General features: G+C 42.5%; 1 protein-coding gene across 2 annotated transcripts in view; it reads left to right on the top strand.

Moving 5' to 3' along the window:
• Bnc2 (basonuclin zinc finger protein 2) overlaps nt 1-17,885 on the top strand; it is a 402,071-nt gene extending 384,186 nt beyond the window's left edge. For both annotated transcript variants that reach the window (XM_075946140.1, XM_075946141.1), the window contains one exon: nt 15,472-17,885. In XM_075946140.1, the coding sequence (XP_075802255.1) occupies nt 15,472-16,132 (661 nt within the window). In that variant the 3' untranslated portion in view covers nt 16,133-17,885. The remainder of the gene's footprint in view (nt 1-15,471) is intronic.
• Nucleotides 17,886-18,868: the final 983 nt, after the last annotated feature.

Genomic DNA, 18,868 nt, shown 5'->3' with positions numbered 1-18,868 from the left:
GTTTGACTCCAGTCTGAGCTGTACACCTATACCCTGTCTTGATTTAAAAAGAGAAAGCATCACCACAAAGCAGTGACCTGTCTCTTCAGAATGTTCACATATGTAAGATCCACCCCTTTTTAATGGATATACATATTGTCTTTCTTTTTACTGACATGGAAGGAGCCAAGTCCTATTCTTTTAATGATGTTTTTCTCCACTATCTTGGCTCTATTTAAAAAAAAGGATTCTTGTGTTACCATTATATTCAGTTCTAAATTCTTATTGACAGTCCCAGAAAATATCAGATAAGATGCTTACACTTTGATTAATAAATGCAGTTCCACCCCCATTCCTCTTTTGGAATAGTATTCTTTTGGATTACAAACAGTATATTAGTGATGATGAGGTTAATGCATTGAAAAAAATTTCATTGAAATTTTTTAACAAATATAAAAGACTTGTGAAAACTTGCATGAAATATTTATGAAAATGGAGTATTTGAAGACAAGCCAACATTTTAAGCTTATTTGCATGAATTCCTTTCACATTTTCGTTTGCTGAAAACATCACAGTTCATAACACTGGAATAAATAGCAAAGGGGAAGAACCCGAGCCTGGAGCTTTCACGAATGCACAGTCAGTACTGAACGCTAGAACACACTAAGAGCTGCTGTGTCTGTGTCCAGACACAAAGGGAGGTGCTGCTGAGACAGAATTGTTTGTCTCCGGGGAAGTACTTGCTGACAGAAAAGGGATATTTTAGTTGCCATTTTTATTGTCAGGACTTGGGAGATTAGCCAGTGCCAGCTACACAGAAGTTAGACCAGTGATCTTCCAAGTACAGGAGGAGCACAGACAGGCTGTTTCAAAAGACAGTGGATACATTGTTGAGGGTGAAATAGTATACCATATCTAGTCTTTTTCATTTTAGAGTTTGTCCTGTGACAAATGACAAAATAGAAATTGAAAAAAGATAAAGTGAATTTTTTTAAAAACCACACAGATTTTTTTTTATCCCAAGCTAAATCCTCAAAAAAAATAATAAAACAAAATAAAAAGTTGGGCCTTTAATTTTTTTGCCAAAGGAAAATATTCATCCTGTTGAGACGATGACTTGAAGACACAGTGATGTGTGACTAACTGGCACCAGAACACCAAGACACAGTAATGCCATTGAATTGCCAGCCTCTTCCTGAATCTCGGCACAGTGGACTTGGGAACATAATTAGATTTCCCTCTCAGACGTAATCATTTCATCAATGACTGTCAGCCAGTGGTTGTGCCTCCTTGTGCACAGGGACTCTGAAGCCTCATCTGTGATCTGTTTCGAGTCTTCTCTTTACTACTACACAAACTCAGAAAGCCTGTGTTCCTCTTTTAATCAAACGATGAACTAAAACAGTGACGAGCTTTCTTACCTTTCTCTTTAGCCAACAGACCTTCCCAAGACACTCTCCTTTGTCTGTAGACCTTCTCTCTCCAAACCGTTTCCTTCTACACAAGGAGGCCTGACTTCATCCATCCTTGACTCCGCAGTGTCTTCCTTGTACAAATGAAACAGTCGAGAGGAAGTTCCAGTGTGGAAAATACCCCCATGGTAGCTGAGGTTTGCAGGGCTCCTAGAACACCCTGCGTTTCCTCCTTTCTCCTGTTTGCCAGTGCAGCTGCCTTGTCCTCCAAACTGCAATATCTTATAGGAGCTGGAAGCAGCTTCTGAGATGAGTATGCATGTAGGGGTGCATTGCGGTCCTCGGATGAGCATGTTAGTAGGATGAGATAGAAAAACAGTGCTAAGTACTGTGTTTTAGGTTTGACAGTGAGAGAAAGACACACGTGCAAGGGATGACAACAGACAGAAACATTATCAAAGGTGTCCTTCTGTGTGTAGTTGCCAATAATGGTGTGTTTGATCAGTTCAGAAGTCAGAAGGACCGTTCCACATTAATGACAAAGAGCAAGCTAATGTGCACGACTGCTTCCCCTCCTCACCACCCGTTGCAAGAATGACCTTTATTCTGAATGATTGAAGTGAAGGAAGAGTGTTTCCTCTGTAAAGAGCTCTGATGCTCCGAGATGATTGTCAGATTCTTTCTTTATGTATCCCTTGATTTTCTGCTGCTGGGTTGTTCCTCTGTCAGGGAACGCGTGGAACTATACATATGAGACACTCCCTGGGTAGAAGTTCTAACCATGTGGCCTGGAGCTGCAGTATTCATAAAAGCACGCTGGTCACACTCCGCAGACCTTAGTTTACATGTGCTACTTTCTCATCCTCTGACTTCATTGTTGCACGTAGTGAGCCACTTGTTCATCCCCGCCACCCAGAACCAAAATAACCACACAGGAACTGTATTAATTAAAACACTGCTTGGCCCGCTAGCCCTAGCTTCTTATTGGCTAAGTCTTACATATTAGTTTAACCCATTGCTATTAATCTGTGTATTGCCACAAGGCTGTGGCTTACCGGGTAAAATTCCCAGCATCTGTCTCCAGCAGCTCCATGGCATCTCTCTTACCCTTCTTTCTCCCAGCATTCAGTTCTGTCTTCACCGCCTACCTAAGTTCTGCCCTATCAACAGGCCAAAGCAGTTTCTTTAATTCATTAACTAACAATAGCAACACAGACACAGAAGGACCTCCCATACCACTTCATATTTAGGAGGGTTCACTGGCCACTAACCTATGCAGAAGAGAAACCCATACATTGTTTTTTTTTTAATTCAAGGGGAGTAGGAAGCAAACAAACAGCTGAATCCATATCTGTCCTTTTCCTAACCTTCCTCGTCATTTCCTAGTGTGCTGTTTTATTTGTATTTGCTTTGGTGATTGGAAATTTAAAAATGAAGACCTTCAGAAACTAGATGGTGTGTTGTACAGAAAGAAGTTAGCATCCTTGTGAACTTCTCCCTCTTCATTTGTAACCATCTCACAGCAATTGCCGAAGTTTGCCATAGATTTTATCAGGAAGGCAAGAGGCTCTTCCTGATCTTTAAGGTGTGTGGAGGTTGTTTCAGCCAGATGAATAAATTTTAAAACAAAATAATATCTGCCTAGGGTGATTTATAAATAAATATGAGGCAACCATTGGTGCCAAGTGTGAGCCTTCTTTTTGATTGCTAGTTAAATCAGTGCAGATTTAAACATGTAAACTTCTTGATTTGTATGGAGTAAGACATCTGTATTTGGTTTATTAAAACCTGCTGATGTCTCCAGAACTAAATTTGTTCTCGTATAGGCCTCTGGGTAGCCATAGCTAAACAGCAGAGATGTATAGTTTCTGCTCATCTTATTACCTGACTTCCAGCCCTATACAGGTGTGCAGGAATAAATTAACATGAGCTGCTCTGATGAGCCACTGCATACATTAACAGCAGAGGTGAGGATGCGAAAACATGCTACCTGCCTCCTGTTTTCACCTTCTCACCAAAGCAGCATCCATTTTTTCCATCATTCTCTATGTTTGGAAACTTATAGAGAACTTTTATAGAGAGAGATTTTCAATAAATACCAGGCGATACCTCCAAGAAACGAGCCACTTAGCACCAATTCAACGGAACTATTAGTATATGTGCCCTAATGTAATTAGCTGTCAAACAGTGTGCTAATCCTCAGAGGAGAGCCTCTTAATAGATGACTGCTTCATTCCCAACACTGTGCCCAATCCGATTTCAATTCTCTGCTTCCAAAACTCCTTATAGAGTGAAGTTGTGTGGGTCCTCTGGCTTTTAAAGGCTAAGAGATGTTTCCCCACTGCTCCTCTGTTTGGTTTCACAATAGAACCAGCAGATCAATAGGCCTTTTGTACTTATCTCCATTACTTTCCATCAAAAGCAAACAAACAAAGTAAATCCCCCTCCTGAGTAATTGCTGGTTGTGCCCTCCTCAAGCAAAACTTTGGTAGTAAGATAAACTTCGGTGTCATTCTTGTCCCCGGGGTTCTTTTTATATACTGAAAGAAGAGCAATGAGCAAAACGGTCTCCTTGTATCATGGGGAGAGACTCTGTCAAGCCTAAAGTGAGCCTTGGATCTTCCTAATGACCTCCTGCTGGCCCAGCTGGATGCAAGACAAGCTCATTTAAACCTCTGCTGACCTTTCCCTCCTCCACAAGCAGCCTTCCCCGCCACCATCTTCAGAACCGTGTGCCACAGAGACAGCCCAGTGGCTAGCAAAACACTTGCCCTTGCACGTGCAGAGATGCTTTATAAATGCTGTGGAGGGAAGTTACTATTGACTCTCTCGTGACTGTAGAGCCCCCACGACAAACAGAATGCTTGTGAACGCCTTTATCGTTGCCTTCTCTTCTTACCAGCTCTGCCTGGAAACTCCCGGCAAATACCAGAGAAGATGCACCATGAGTACCCAGGCAGTATGTTTCATGATGGTATAACTTGGAAAGGGTCATTTTCCAGCTTTCTGTTTCTGGTTCATTAGAGTCTATTATACCCCTGATAGACTTTCTAGTTGTGAGTCTTGCTGATATGAAATGTCATTTGAGATGCTTGTGTTTGCAGATATCCTTACAGTAGCAAGGTGGTATGAGACTATGCACATCCATTAATATTCACCCTTGTAACCCCCGTGGGATCCTTCCCTCTGTTCACCCTTGTAACCCCAGTGGGATGCTCTCCTCTGTTCACTCTTGTAATCCCCAATGGGATCCTCCCCACTGGTCACTCGTGTGACACTGGTGAGATCCCTTTCTCTTCACCTGTGTGATCCTGGTGGATTCCCTCCCTCTTCACCTGTGTGACCCCGGTGGGATCCCTCCCTCTTCACCTGTGTGACCCCGGTGGGATCCCTTTCTCTTCACCTGTGTGATCCTGGTGGGATCCCTCCCTCTTCACCTGTGTGACCCTGGTGGGATCCCTCCCTCTTTACCTGTGTGACCCCAGTGGGATCCCTCCCTCTTCACCTGTGTGACCCTGGTGGGATCTTTCCCTCTTCACCTGTGTGACCCTGGTGGGATCCCTCCCTCTTCACTGTGTGACCCTGGTGGATTCCCTCCCTCTTCACCTGTGTGACCCCGGTGGGATCCCTCCCTCTTCACCTGTGTGAACCCGGTGGGATCCCTCCCTCTTCACCTGTGTGACCCCGGTGGGATCCCTCCCTCTTCACCTGTGTGACCCTGGTGGATTCCCTCCCTCTTCACCTGTGTGACCCTGGTAGATTCCCTCCCTCTTCACCTGTGTGACCCTGGTGGATTCCCTCCCTCTTCACCTGTGTGACCCTGGTGGATTCCCTCCCTCTTCACCTGTGTGACCCCGGTGGGATCCCTCCCTCTTCACCTGTGTGACCCTGGTGGATTCCCTCCCTCTTCACCTGTGTGACCCCGGTGGGATCCCTCCCTCTTCACCTGTGTGACCCTGGTGGGATCTTTCCCTCTTCACCTGTGTGACCCTGGTGGGATCCCTCCCCCTGTTCACCCATGTAACCCCAGTGAAATCTTCCCCTCTGTTCACTGGTGTAACCCTGGTGGGCTCCCTTCTCCTTTAGGTGAAAAAGTACCAACTCTCTAGCTAGTATTGTTTGTTTGCAAAGACAATGAAAGACTTTGCTGCTGGACTTCCCAGGGAGGCTGATCTCTAAAGTTGTTGTCCTTTCCCCTTCCTAAGGCTACTGGGAAATGGTGTAATGTTTTCCCCATAGACTCTCAGGACCTCCAACTAGGTGGATATGGCAGTCTATGAAAGAAGTTTGCACTTGCCAAAAAGTTACAATGTTAAAACTTTAAAGGAGATGTGGTGGCTGTGATTGCCGAGTGCCAAGCTGTGTGTGTTTGAGAGGCAGGCACAGCAAGTCAGGGGAAGAGAGAACAGTTTCAGAAAGGACAGTTTTTCTCCACTCATTTCGCATAAAGCTATACTTTAAAAAACACCTACATTTTATGTCCTAATGCAAGCTGCTTGGATTAAAAGGAGAGTTGTAAATTCCTGGTAAAATGCCGTCAGGCTGAAGTGTTAGTGATCTTAACTCTACTACTTTGCAGAGTTTATTGCCTCTTTTATTAACTAAGGGGAAAAATGTTACCTACTTCCAACTTAATTCTTTTTCTTGCTTGCTCTAATTTTTACTACACTTTGGAAAAGAAAGACAGAGAAGAGAGGCCATGTGACTCTACCTAGACATATGTAGGGGATGGCTCCGTTTGACTGGCATAGACAAATCTGAATTGTGCCTGAGCACTCAATCATGCCCACTTTCTCCCGTAAGAGCACCAGCGGTGCACATGTGTGTTTATATATGAAAACACTTGAGCCGAAAGACCAGAACACAGATGGTCCTTCATTTCCAAAGGAGACCATCCTAGAAAGCGATAGATGAAGCTACTTCATCACGCTGAAGGGAAATTGCAAGTTTTGCTAAGCAAAGCTATAGATTTTGAGCAAACAACAGGCCCTTGGAAGGAAGGAAGCCTCTGCTGTCTGATGGGGCTGAGGGGAGCTGCTGTAACTCGGCTGCCTTTTTAGTGCCCTCTGTCACTGAGGGGGCACTGGTGGGTCACTTCGCTCACTAGTAATTGTGTTTTACAGACTTCTAAAGCAATTGGCTCAGTCAGTCCCGATTCAATAAAAGTGCGGAGAGGGAGAGAGAGCACTTTTGTTCTATTTTTTACATGAAATTATTTCATTCAGCAGTCTGTCTTTTTTATTACCACGACTTGACATTAGCACTCCAAGCTATATTAGCATCCATTTCAGCAGTGCAGTAATGGTATTAAAAAAACACTTAACTTCAACGGTGAATGGCTGTATGACAGAACCATAAAAAAAATCCACATAAAAAAAAACTTATGTATTTGTCCCAGCAAATTATTTTTCACTTGTTTAACCACTTCAAAACTATGTTCTCATGATGGGTGTTCAGAAGCATCCCCTTTTCTCCAGAGCAGCAGGCAGTGTGGCTCTGTAGGCTTGAGGATTGGGAGGGAAGGGGGAGCCCAGTGGTGAGAGAGAAGGTAAAACTGTTGTTTACCTGTAGTTAGATTACCTTCCATTCATCAGCAGAGATGGAATTGGCAACCTCAGAGCACCCAAGGTGAAATTCTTGGATCTTCGTGCCTGCCTGGGATTTGATTTTGAACCGAACACTCTCCAAACTCGGGAGCAGAGCCTAGCTACTTTGGCACTGTGGTGCGCTCATAAATGACTACATTAGGTTCTAAATTTTGATTAAACCTTCAGTAATTAATCAATGGTAGACATGAAGCAGTTGGCAAGGTCCAGAGCTGCAAAATGTTTAAGACATAAAACATTACGAAGTAATTAGAATATGCTCCTTCAAGAGAGGGGTTGCCTTCAATAAAGAGGTAAATGATCGCATCCTGTTTATTGTGGATGTAGGCAGCCAGAGCAATATGATAAACTGCTGGAGATACACATATCAGTAATCATCCACATTATTAGTACCATTAATCATAATTCCAAAAATATGACAGCAGCAGCCAACTTTTTGACCAATTTTGCTTCTGCCTGTTGGCCATTATAACTTCCCTAATAGACCGCGGAGCTCCTTTGCGTGGCAGTTTGCATTGAGAATGGAAGGTTAATTATATTTGAGCTGCTGATTTCTTCTCTCCTTGGAAAAGGCTTAGCACTTTGACAATCCCAGGAGCTTGAGGTTGTTAAGCCAGTAAAAGTACTTTATTGAAATTTTCTTTGTTGGTGAGGAATGAGATGTTTCAAATGAGATATAAGAGCCAGGCTGGGACAGCGCTAATGTTTCTTGCTCCAAAGTGATCCTTGGACAGCAAGAACCCAGTGGTTCTGTGGACCACTTTGTGTTCTTGTTGCTAGTCAGCCAGGAAGTTTAAAAGTTCAGCCCTATACAGCGGTGCACCGGGAGGCTCTGCGAAGTTAGTGGTGGTCTCAAGCATATGTTTGGGCTAGAATGTTTGGTGGCAGGAAGCAACTCTTTACTGAAATATTCTGTACTTCCAACCATGCCGGTGTGACTACAAGGGAATTCGCAAACATCATGTGGATGCTTGTACAGGATGAAGTCTTTAGCAGCACAGGTACGCTACTGGTGGGCCGACCAAAGTAGTCGTGTTTCAGCTGGCAGCTTTGACACATGAGCAGCTATGCAGATGAGACTGTGCTCACCTGAGTTTTCAAGTTCATTACCTTCATTTTTCCACATACGTTTCTGGACAAAGTCCAAAGCTAAGTAATATTGATGGTCCTACAAGATACCGTAGTCTCTTTCCATGGGGAACCTAGAGATCCCTAATGTCATCTCTTAAGATCACAAATTAACTGTTTGAACGATATAGAACATTTTAAATACTTCCTCTCAGAAATTATTTCCTTTTAAAATGATCTCAGAAATCAATGTCCTATATTTTACATATTGAAATTTCTAATGGAAGACAGATTTGAATATGAAGAAAGCAGTTCATTCCAATTATTTGGGAAAAAACATCTTTTCTAAGAAACTCTTTAAATTAGACAGTAAAATATGAATCAGAAGATATAAAGGTTTTTTTTTCTTCCAGCCTGAGTAGGTGCAAAACATAAAATTGCACCCAGATTATCTTTAAAAGAGGCTGTGCCTTTTTTTCCCCAACAATAGCAGTAGCTGAGTACCAGATAAGCTACCTGGTGGAGAACCCCTCAAGTGCTGGGAAAACATACCCTAGTCACACTGTCAGCCTCCCCATGCCTTACAGCGCAACAGGTACTACTGAAAGCCTTCTTGTGTGAGACACAACTCAACATTACAGTGGTTAGTGAGCAAAGCTGTTGATGGATATCAATTCTATGCTTAACCTGAGCAGGCGGCATCCACATTTTCCATCTACCCATCTGCCCTCCCAAATGCCATCACTCCGTTAACATTTTTATGCATTCCGCAGCAATGACAAATTGTTTTCTAACTGTAGTGCCAAATTTAGTATGCAAAAGACATGTTTGCCTCTGCCAACAAACCAATAATTCTCACTAACATCTTCAGAGTTACAGCATTTATAAAGTTGCAAAGTGGAGTAAACAAACCATCTGTTTGGCTTTTCCATATATGTCATGCTTTCTTATTAGCATATTACGATTCATTTAGTAAACAAATTTGGTGATTTCGCTCACGTCAAAGATAGATCGGAAGCCTGAAGATGATTAACATTCCTGGGCCAAGCACATTAATACATTGCTTCCTCTGCAAAGTTAAATGGCTTCTCAGGAGAATCGCCCCTTGTTGACAAGATGAGACTGTCAATTTTGTTTGCCTGCCACGTTAGGGGCCATAAGGGAATGACAGGCTCTGAGAGAGGGGAGTCGTGTGGGCAGCATAATTCACTGTGAATTGAGAAAAGAAGTCTAATTCTGATAAATGGTCGACCCCAATACATCCTACCTGTTATTACAACAGACGTGCCGTATCTGTGCAGTAAATTAGTTAATCCCCTAAAGAGTTTGGTGGGCGCTTATCTTCAAGTGAATGATTTGAATGGAGAGGGAACTGCCTGCGTGACCAGTGTGGATGATTTGTTTTAGATGAAAAGGGATTGAAAAAAACTGAATTTCATATTTTTTTTAAAAATTTGCTTAGTCTTTATTTCTTGCATTAATTTTGCATCTCTTTACTTTTTGGGTTTTTGAGAATTATCCACTATAATTTTACACTACATTTCTTCGTCAGCTGGGGCAGAGTGCCGGAGGAGGGCAATGCAGACAGTGTGGAGAAAATCTTTATTGAAAATCCTCGAACAACTGCGGTTTTTCAGAATATGGGTAGTGCCAAAATGTCATTGAACTCACTGAGGTGTAAGCATGTGACCAATAAATGGTAATGCAGTCATCAGTCTCACAACACTGCGCTGAGGAGAGAGCGGTTTGGAGAGGGTTTACATTTCTGTTTGGAAGTACTGCTAACTAACCCTGTATACCCATCTGTTTGGAAGTACTGCTAACTAACCGCACATTCACATCTGTTTGGAAGTACTGCTAACTAACCCTGTATACCCATCTGTTTGGAAGTACTGCTAACTAACCCCGCATTCACATCTGTTTGGAAGTACTGCTAACTAACCCCGCATTCACATCTGTTTGGAAGTACTGCTGACTAACCCTGTATATACATCTGTTTGGAAGTACTGCTAACTAACCCTATATTCACATCTGGCATCTATACTCCCCTAGATTGGAGAAATCCCTCTTCCCTCTCTTTTTCCCTCTCTTCATGTACATAGACAGCTGACCCTTTATATCTAGCAAGTCTATATTCACGGATTCAACTAGCCACAAACAGAAAATGTTAGAGAAAAATCACGGTTACACCCAACACATAAAGACATCTTTTCTTGTCACTATTTCCTACATGACATAGTACAATGACTGTTTGTAAAACATTTATGTTATGTGGGAATCATGTAATACAGATATGACTTAATTTATAATGAAGGATTGTGTAGGGTGGGCACAAGTACCTTTCCACTGTTTATAAAAGACTTTGGAGAATCTGGATTCTGGTTTAGGGTTGGTACTGAACCAAGCCCTGGATGATAGATACCAAGGGATGACTGCACACACACCACACCACACACACAATCTGCTGCGGACATTTCACTGTGGTCATTTTAGACAGTATTATTTGGGACTATTTGACATATATTTGTGGTAAGTGATGGAGTAGAGCAGGAAAGTAAATACAAAAAAAACCAAAAAACAAAAGTGAAATCTTAATTCCATTTTACTCAAAGAATTGTGTGATATTAATTCACTAATCCTGGAATGGCATGAAATTAAGAATTACGTATTGTACATTTTATATAACATATTAGCTTGATTAGTAGATTTGGGAAACTAGTTTCTGGCTGGCTGGCTTAGTTATTTTTTGTTGCCGTGATAAGTACTTGGCAAAGACACTTCATGAAGCAAGGTTTTCTTTACCTCAGAGTACATGGTGGGAAAGGCAGGGCAGCAAAAGCTTGAAGGGGCTGCTCACACCATATCCAATCAGGAAGCAGAGAGCAGTGGAGGCTCATATTCTGCCTGTTGTCTCCTTCCATGCAGCCCAGCATTCCCAGCCTAGGAATGGTACCACCCCACAGCGGATGGGTCTCTCCCCACTTCAATAGCATAATTAAGACACACCCCAGACATACTCAGAGACCTGTCTCTCGGGTGATTCCAGCTCTCTTTAACTTGCAAGTTTATGATGGAGACTAAGCATCACTTTGCCTCAGTCTGATTTTCTAACCTGAGCATAAGACTTTTCTTAAGAACAAGCAGCTAACAACAAAACCTCCTGTCCTTCCCCTGTATTTCAAAACCTAACTCAAACTCTGATTTTGTTCAAACATTTGCTTGTAAAGTGTTACATCAGCTCCCCCTGGGCGCTTGGGCACGTGGGGAAATGAGACATAAGAACAAAGCCCACGGCAGCACTCGCTTTCCTTGTCAGCGGGGTCTGGAGTTCACTGATAGCATTTGATGCATCCTGTGTTCTGTGATTAAGGTATGATTTCCTCCAAGAAACAGAAAGGACAGGGTAGTGTGCATTGGTCCAGCGACAGGACTTAACTCAGCATTCCAGATAAGACAGAAGTTTAGGCACTGAGACCCTTCCCTGGATCTAAAGCTTTATTTCATTTTGATTTGTGTGTGTGACCTCTTAAGTTTTGGCAGATTGTTAGGCTAGAACTTCAGAAAACGTTGGTAACTGTGCATAGCCCAAGTGAGACGAGTGCCTTGGCCCTACAGCCTGTGATGTCCCTTACACGGTAGCGGAGTCTTTACTCTCCACTCTGTCACTGCTGACATTTTACAGAGACGGGAAATGCTTCTTCCTCAGCACCATCCATCCTCTGTGTTGTGTGAGAAAACTTCTGTGAGTCTGTGCTTGTCTGATTGGTTACCTCCTGCGTGCCAGGCATTCTGCCTCATCTGCCACAGGCTGACGTACAGCTCATCTAAAGTCTTGAAAGTGTGAGAAAAATTTTTAGAGCAGTGTATGAACCCCTACCTTCATACCCATGAATTCTTTATCTCAGCCTTTATCTTTCCTTTTTCTTCTTTCTTTGTTTCTTTTTGTGAGAATAGTTTCCTTCTTCGTAGCTGTATCATTTGCCTAATCAGAACAAGCAGAAACAGCTTTTTATATTCTCAGGCTCTTATTTAGTCTAAATTTTAGCTAATTATTAGTCTTCCTTCTTTTTCAAGGTAAGTGTTCAGAACACTAGATATCTCCCTCTTGAACGATGCTTGTATATCTCTGGGTAATGGATCCTTATGCTGTGGTCTCCCTGTTTACATCACACTGCCCCCTCCCTCCCATCCTGGGCTTCTTTTTGCTCAGCATCTGATTGTCAGTAGTGAGTTCTTTCTGTCTTTCTTCTTTTTACCTCTTCAGTTTTGCTGATCCAATTAAACTTGTAATAGTCCTCAAATTGCTTTTAACCTTAGGTCTTTGTATCTCATGGGGACGGTGTTTTTATGACAGTCAGTGGTTTGGATTGACCGATTGGCAGGTCTAGCAATAGGTCTTTGTTAAAACCAAGCGCTGCCTCCTGTCCTGTCCGTTCTGTAGAGGCTTGAGGAACAGGACCGGTAGTGTCTGACAAAGAACCCCAGTCAGCCCGCTTTCCCTTGTCTCGCTTGTCTTCTCTCCACCCCAGCAACACTGTGACAGTCCAAGGCATGGGGCTGAACCAGCCGGCTTTCCCCCCGCCCATTATCCTCATCCCCACTCCATGTGTTTTGCATATGGCGTTTGGGAAGATTATTAAACAAAAATGAAATAGATTAAGAAATGAACATAAAAGAATCAATTCTCTTGAACTGTGGTTGCATAATGGAAATCGACTGCCGTGAATGAACCCATGCACTGAAGTTATGAACAGCAGAGTTAATGCGCTGCCATGAGTTCATCTTTATTATTACATTACACCTGAATCAATTGATAAAGTAGCTTTTTTTTCGTAAGCGAGGGATGGCACTTAATTGAATAAAAGTCAATGTAATTATATTAACAGAGGCCAACAGTACTGCTGACAGCGGAAAAGGGACACTGTTGAGTGGAGTGCCAGAGCTGGTCTCCACATTTCTGCACATCGTTTGGTTGACAGATATTGAGGGCTGGTACATCGTCTAATTAGATTACAGCCTTCTCCTGCTGTACGGTGAGACGTGGAGAGCAGATCCCTTCCTGGTAACATATCAGTGGAGACGTGTAAATTCACAAGTCATCCTATGGGAGAGGTGTCCGTCAGGGTGATCCGGATGCCCTCTTGTCAATGTTAATTTATTCTTCCTCGTCCAGTCTGTCTTGATGCAACCTTTGTGTGTCTGGCTGCTGTCTTCTCAGCAGCGAACCTAGCAAGTGGTAACTGCACATGTGTGAGAAGCAAGGCAGAGTTCTAGATTGCAGTCAAATGTGTGTTCAAGAAACGGAGAAAGGGGGAGGGGTGTTAAAAGTAATGAATGAGGGTTGGGTTTTATGAACTGCTTACAGCTGGCAGCTTGTTTTCTCAGTAGAGTAGTGGTACACAGTTTAACTATTTCCATGTTCCTTCTTGTTCTAACCCTGTGTCTCCCCGCATGTCATGGGAAAGACTTCACAGTAGGCATTTTCTGCACTCTGCTTAGCCACACCCACAGTCATCCGACACCTGCCACCAGGGAAAAGGGAATGTCAGAACAGGCCTGTGTGGACAACTTCTGTTTATCCACAGTCATGTACCCACAACACTGCATGCGTCTGTTTGGAACTCATTTATGGTTGATGCTGATGCTGTGAATTTGGTGTATTTGATTTGATTGATGGTTTTTGGATTATGCAGGTGATCTGAAAATCAAGACAACATATGAGATGATCACTTATGACAGAAAATAATTTTGTGATCACAACATTTTAAACCCCTATTTTATTGTTTAAGTTTTCAAAAGCCGGATGTCTAGAATGTGAATTTGTTTTCTCTCTCTCTTTCTCCCTCTTTCTCTTTCTCTCTCTCTCTCTGTCTCTCATTCTTGCTTTCTTTTGTGATCGATTTAGCAAAAGATTAGAAAGCTGATCTTATTGTCACAAGGTAAGCTCAGCCTTCCCAAGTGCAGTGTGGAGGGGGCTGCCACCCTCTGCCCCTCAACCCAGAGTGCTGATTGTCTCGTGTGGAAAGGTGGGAAGCCTCTCCCTCCTTTCTTGCCCTGGAGGCACATACCTCTCACACTTCTCTAGGACGTGTTAGCCTCCCTTGTTCCCAATTGGAGAGACTTCTGATTATAACCAGAAGGACTCCTGAACTTGATGCAGACCATTTCGGTCATTTCTATCACCACAGTTAACATCTCTAAGATGTCCAGCCTCCAGTGCTGGCAAGTTTTATCTCCCTGTTTCTTTAGCACCTTTTTTTGTGGAGGGTAGCTTTCAATTTAGGTACTTGGCAAACATCTGAGCCTTTGCAGGTGGAGAGAGGTATATGCCCAAGGGCGCTTTCAAAGTCAATGGGGGGTGTAAATACAAAAGGCAATGTTTTCGGATAAACAGGGACTTGGGTTTTATAAGTCCTGAGGTCCCTGTAGATGCTCTGGGAATGAATCGCTCCCTTTTTAGTACAAGCAAAACTCTGTGATGTTTTGCTTGTCAAAGTTAGGGGTTCTGTCTATGAACTAAAGGGACTCTGTCATTGTGCTTGATTATTTTTTTAAACTTACTGTGCTTTAATTTTTATCCTTTTGGATTTTTTTGTTGGGGGGAGGCAAGGGTTATATATTTAGAAAATAATTTATCAGATTATATTTTAAAGAATTAAACCTTAAAGTAGCATTATTTGATGAAGACAGTTCATTGCTAAAAATGTAGTATCTTTTGGAAAACTAAATGCATTTTGCTGTTAGATTTGGGTGGGATTTCAGACAGGTTTGAGAAAAGATTCATGTCACAAAGAAGAAATCTTTGAACTGTTTGAAGTTACTGTTTTCCTGAGACTTCTTTTTAAACCTAAAACATGAAATATAGGAGAGTGGTGAAGATGATTTTTTTAAGTTAAACCTAAATTATGTAGACCATTTACTTTTTAAAAATGAAGGCCTTTTTCACAGTATTTGCTGTATTAGAAAAAGCTTGTTTGATGTTCTTTTCTAATTTTAAGTAAATTTAGACTATTCCATTTAGACAAGCGGAGGCTCCATTCTTTTACCTTGTTCCGTGTTTATTATCCTAGACGTACTTTATGTTTAAGACATCTGCAACGAGGTCCTCTGTGGCTGATGCCCTAGCGGAACAGCCATTGAGAAAAGAGGGCCTAAGTGTGCACTCATCCTGGCCCTTGAAGAGTTTATTCGTAAAAATGACATCAATGGAAAGTTCCCCTTTCTGCACCTCCCACCTGCACTCAATCCCGAGGATGTGGGGAATGCTTGCTTTTATAATGGTGTAATTAGGAATGAATGTGCTTATTTGGTGCTGACTGAAAGTTGAATCAATTTTAAAATGCTCTCCTTTTTCTCACCCTTCCCCGCTCCCTGTGCGCCTCCCCCCTTCCCTCTTGTTTTCCTAGACACAGTGCCAACATAAACCTGCATCGTAAACTGTTGACCAAAGAACTCGATGACATGGGCCTGGACTCATCGCAGCCCTCCCTCAGCAAGGACCTCCGGGATGAATTTTTAATGAAGATCTATGGTGCCCAGCACCCTCTGGGGCTCGATGTCAGGGAAGATGCCTCCTCTCCCGCAGGGACAGAAGACTCCCACCTGAATGGGTATGGGAGAGGCATGGCGGAGGACTACATGGTCCTTGACCTGAGCACCACCTCCAGCCTCCAGTCCAGCAGCAGTATCCACTCCTCCAGAGAATCAGATGCAGGCAGCGACGAGGGGATTCTTCTCGATGACATTGATGGGGCCAGTGACAGTGGGGAATCCGCACACAAGGCTGAGGCTCCCACCCTCCCTGGCAGCCTAGGGGCTGAAGTTTCAGGATCTCTTATGTTCAGCAGCTTGTCTGGGAGCAATGGTGGGATCATGTGCAACATTTGCCACAAAATGTACAGCAACAAGGGGACCCTGAGGGTCCACTACAAAACTGTGCATCTGCGAGAGATGCATAAGTGCAAAGTCCCGGGCTGTAACATGATGTTTTCCTCTGTGCGAAGCCGGAATCGGCACAGTCAGAACCCTAATCTCCACAAAAACATTCCCTTCACTTCAATAGATTAGTCCCAGACCGTACACTACAAATGCCAGCTCTCACCAGATGGCCTACATGTTTGAACTGCCATAGCCAGTGTGTGCTTCCATAGCGGGGCACACGCGTGTGTGCACATGTGTGTAGTTCTGTGTCTTCACTTGTGCACCCACATATTTCTTTTCTTTAGATAAAAATGATAAACACTAGGTGCTTTTGAATTTTTTTCTTTTCCTTTATAGTTTTGGGAGAGGGTGGATCTTTTACTTGGGGTAAAAACGAAAGTACCCCTTTCAACACACACACACAGGAACACACATATGTGTTCAGCTAGCCCCAATTTTGATAGAATAATTCTTGGTCTTCTCCAAAGAGACATTTTGTTGTACCTATGACTGTTGCCTGCAAAAAATAAAAGGGAAAAAAGAGAAAAGAAACAAAAAGGAACTTCTTATAGTTGTCTTTTGTGAACTTGAAGGTTTTGAGAGAATCTTTAATTAAAGCATGGCAGATTCGCCTGTAAATATTTAGCCTTGAGAGGCCAATGATGTAAACCAGTTGTATTGATTGTTGTTTAAGTCTTCTTTAATTTTGACAGTTACATCCAGCTGTTAGATATGCAGGAAATAAATAGTTTGTTGGCTAGTTCTATTCATTTTTGTTAGCATTAATGCACATTTCCTTTATATATAAAAAAAAACAAAAAAAAAGCAACCAAAAAAAAAAAACCCATGGTCTTGTTTTTACTACCTGTTAGATATAGTGAATAAGACGTGCTGGCATGCTTCGCAGCACAGACCTGAGTTTTTAAAATGTCCCGTACTAGTACATAAGTCCAGCCATGCACTTTTTTTCATACACTACAGGGGGATGTGTAATATCCATGCTTCTTATTGTCCTTAAACTCTCGCCATACTTCAGTGAGTATCTTTCCTTTAAAAACAACCCACTTGTATAAAAATGTCCTGGTCAGTAAAGGGCACAGATGCCAAACAAAAAGTATTAGTGTTAACACAAAACTGCCAACTTTGCACAAGTTTTCAGAAAAGAAAATACAATTAGTCACTCAACATAACCACAGGCCAACTTTTTGGCCACAGAAAACCGCTTTAAGAAAAAAAGCGGCGGTTCTTCTGAGTGCAGAGTGTTATTAGAATCAGCTTTGTGTCCTTCCTCCATACATGTTAAGTGACATTAACATGGTGTGAAACAGCCAAGTCACTCCTGTAGAGGCAGGGTGCCATTTCAGGACACAGTGGCCTGAACTACTCACTAAAGGAGCAGAGCTGAAGACAGTAAGCGTTGAACACTCATTTCCAAGGCCCTAACCCTTATCCTTTGAAAAAGAGGAGAAAGCCTGAGCTGGGTCAGTCTGCTGTATGTCTCATTTGTCGCAAATTCTGCAGCAGCAAGGCAAGTCAGGCCTGCCTAACACACAAAATTGCAAAGCCCTCCACAGCGGCTGTTCTTGGGAGCTCTGAAAACTCACGTGCTGAACTTGAATTGAGCAGCACTCCTCTCGGAGCGATCGGCAGAAAGAGAGGGGAAGACAGGATCTCACTGTGTAGTGTTTTGTGTTTCCCCACACGAATTTGTCAGAGAGAAATGAAAGCAAGCCTGCAACCAAGCCATTGAGAGTGAGAACAAGCGGGGAGGGGGGAGACTGCTCCAAACCTTTTGTTTTGTTTTGTTTCTGATGTTTACACATGTTGCCTGAGCTGGTTAACCACATCGGCAGCCCCGGCTACCACAGCATACTGACTAAATGATGGTATTTACTCAACTTCGTCTGCAGCCAGAACTGCTGGGGTGTGCCTGCAGAGTGGGTTTTGTTGTCTTTTTCTTTTCTTTTTTTTTCTGGGGAGGGGGTGGGGGGGCAAACACTAGTATTTTGTCAAACTACATAATAGAGAATGTATTTCTTTTCTGCATTTAATGGCCTCAAACATTTCTCCCAACAGTCTAAAACTTAGAAATACCCTTAGTTTCAATTTTTCATATCATTTCCATTTTTTTCATGTTTTATATTTTTTTTCCTGTGCTCACATCAGCATTCACTTCCGTTAAATTCGCCAAAGGAAACTGTTGATATGTTTCTGCTATTATTCCTGTGCGACTTGTTGTACCTCACAGTATTTATTTTTTTTTCCAAAATTAAGCATTATTCATTGGGGGTTCCGGATTTTTTGTTTTTGAGAATTTCTGAGCAGTACACTCATAGAGATGAGCTAGGTGTTCCTAAAGCCTTATGTTTGTCTCCTTCTGAAGATGCCATGGGGTCCACTGGTCCTTCATGTATTCCATCGCGAGGAAAGACCAAACGCATTTGCAGTATCAAAGAAACTATCACACGCAATGTCTGTTACGTGACAAATGTTTACGGTAAAAAGCTGAGGAATTAGTAATAACTGTTCTGTTTCCTTGTACCTTTGATTTCCCCAGAGCTTAGTTGCTTTGTTTGGTGTCGTGTTAAACTGAGCAAGCAGATGTGTTCCTCTCTTTTATACAAGACTCTGTACAGTGTGTCTGTGAAAGACTGAACTAGAATAATGAACATTTGTTTGCAAACCTGCGTTCCTCTTAGCGTTCTCTATGTCTGCTGTTGTCTGTTACCAACTGCTGGATTCAGAGAGGATTGAAACATTGTTACAATCTCATCAGAAATTATGGAAACTGTCTTCTAGACTGTGTGTAGACTAAACTACACCTTGTTTTGTGAACATTAATATGCATTTCTGTTTGAACATCTTTCAGTTGTTACACTCTTA

Source organism: Microtus pennsylvanicus, chromosome 13 (assembly GCF_037038515.1).
Source record: "Microtus pennsylvanicus isolate mMicPen1 chromosome 13, mMicPen1.hap1, whole genome shotgun sequence".
NCBI lineage: Eukaryota > Metazoa > Chordata > Mammalia > Rodentia > Cricetidae > Microtus > Microtus pennsylvanicus.
Note: the sequence above shows the minus strand (reverse complement) of the source record. Positions and strands in the feature narration are given on the sequence as shown.